A 2,101-nucleotide genomic window follows, 5' to 3' on the forward strand; every position below is an offset into this window, starting at 1 on the left:
AAATATTAATTTTAAATGTTGCACTTTAAAGGTTTTTACCTGTTTCTGCACCAACTGTAAAACAATGTCCTGAAACACACTGATAAACAGATAATAAATGAAGAAAACTGCTTGGTCCTTGGAGTAAAATCCAGTTGATAAAAGTCTTCATTGATGTGTCCATCCCTTCTCAAGTGGGAAAGCTGCACAAGTTAAAGGAGAACTTGACAATACCAGGTTGGCCTGTTTTGTAATATCCAGCAATCTACCTGTGTTAAAGAAAATGTACTATATCATATTACATAAACTGCAGGCATTACTTTTTCTGCCTTGTACTTTGAACAATGTCATACAAACTGCACTGAAGAAAAATGTACTAAGCATGCTTTTTTTTAATTGCACAGCTGATATGCGACATGTGAAACATGAAAGTATAAATTTATTCCACGTTGTTATATGTTTTCTAATTATGGTGCATGTTTTGAAATAAATACATTTGAGAAAATCATTGCCTCTTTATTAAATGTTTATTTTCCCAAAGAATTCTTAAAAGTTCAAAATAATAAAAAGCACACCTGTTTAGTACTAATTACAAGTAACTCTGACAAAGTGAAAAGAAATACTCTGGGAGAGTTAATATTTAAAATCTATCACCAAGTTAGTGCTGCTTGACTAACTCCAGACAAATTTGGTATTTGACACTTAATTAGAGTTAAGGTACCAACTCTCCAAAAGAGTTAAATTAACATTTTCTGGTGTGGACACTTTAAAAGTGTTGAAATCAAATCTGACAGAGTTCATTTGGGCCTGCTGGATTTGTTGTGTATGTCACAGATGAGTACAAAGTCCAGGCAGTACAGGTGAGCAATGAGATAAGGAACTAAGACACTGGTAGCACAGGGAAGGCAGACACAGACACCCACGACATAACTTTAGATTAGGATCCAACAGCGAAACGAACACACAGGTGACATTAAATACATAGAGGGTAGTCAAGGAAAACAAGGGACAACTGGGGGCAATCAAGTAGAAGATGCGACAACACAAGAACTAAATAAGGACACAGAAAACCAAATCCTCATAGTACCCCCCCTGAAGGGCGGGCAACTAGATGCTCTCAAAAAGTCCAAAATGAAAAAACAACCCAACCAGGGTGGGCAGAGGGGCGACGAATAGAGGGGAAGAGTCCAAAAAGAAATATAACGAGAAACAAAATAACTTGGTTCAAACAAACAGAAACTATCAGGGCGGAGCCTGCTGCAAAGGTCGCTGACCCTTTAGAGAAGGTCCAGCAATCAGTAAACAAAGCTAATGCTATTGCTTTTACTCAATCAATCCTTTATAATTGAAAATAGTCATATTCATAACCCCTTGCGCAAAACTTAAATTAATTGCAAAAGCAGCCAGACATCAGAAGAAAAAAAAACCCCTGAAAGATTATGATCATATTAAAAAGTTATTTTTCCTGAGTACTACAAAAGATTGGTCAAAATACAAAATCTGTTTTTAGGATTTGGAAGTTTGCACTGGGTACATGAATGTGTTTCCCAACCCTGGTCCTCAAGGCACGCTGATCTGCATGTTTTAAATGTTCCCCTACTTCAACACACATGATTTCAGTTGATGGCTGATTGACAGGGTTTTGCTGAATTATAATCATCTGAATGGTGTGCGTTGAAGCAGGGGACCATCAAAACATGCAGGTTAGTGTGCCTTGAGGACCAGGGTTGGGAAACGCTGATCTAGAAAATAGATTGACACCAGATGCTTTTGAATCCAAGAGTGACTCTTACTCTTCTTTATCCACTTTGTAGTTCGTCCAGAGGTCTTTCTCTCAATCGATATGTTAACAGACAACACCATCTTGGAGCTTAGTGATGAGGTGGTAGGTTGGAGGACTGGTGATCAAGTGGTTGTGGCCAGCACAGACTACTCAATGCACCAAGCTGAGGAGTTTACCCTGCTGCCATGTCCTACTTGCATGTCCAACCAAGTGAAAATCAAAGGTAAGATACCTTTTGAGTTAAAGCAATTATTAAGTGTCATTCAGTTAGAAATCTTTCCAAGTTCTACATTAGACCCAATGTATTTTTTTTAATCTTTTATGTATCATAAACATTAT

The 2,101-nt window shown here is 37.5% G+C and overlaps 1 protein-coding gene across 1 annotated transcript in view; it reads left to right on the forward strand.

The window, feature by feature from the left end:
- cemip (cell migration inducing hyaluronidase 1) overlaps window positions 1–2,101 on the forward strand; it is a 213,119-nt gene that overhangs the window by 74,074 nt on the left and 136,944 nt on the right. The window contains exon 8 of the mRNA XM_016665182.1: window positions 1,794–1,985. Within this exon, the coding sequence (XP_016520668.1) occupies window positions 1,794–1,985 (192 nt within the window). The remainder of the gene's footprint in view (window positions 1–1,793; window positions 1,986–2,101) is intronic.

Source organism: Poecilia formosa, unplaced genomic scaffold (assembly GCF_000485575.1).
Source record: "Poecilia formosa unplaced genomic scaffold, Poecilia_formosa-5.1.2 Scaffold554, whole genome shotgun sequence".
Classification (NCBI taxonomy): domain Eukaryota; kingdom Metazoa; phylum Chordata; class Actinopteri; order Cyprinodontiformes; family Poeciliidae; genus Poecilia; species Poecilia formosa.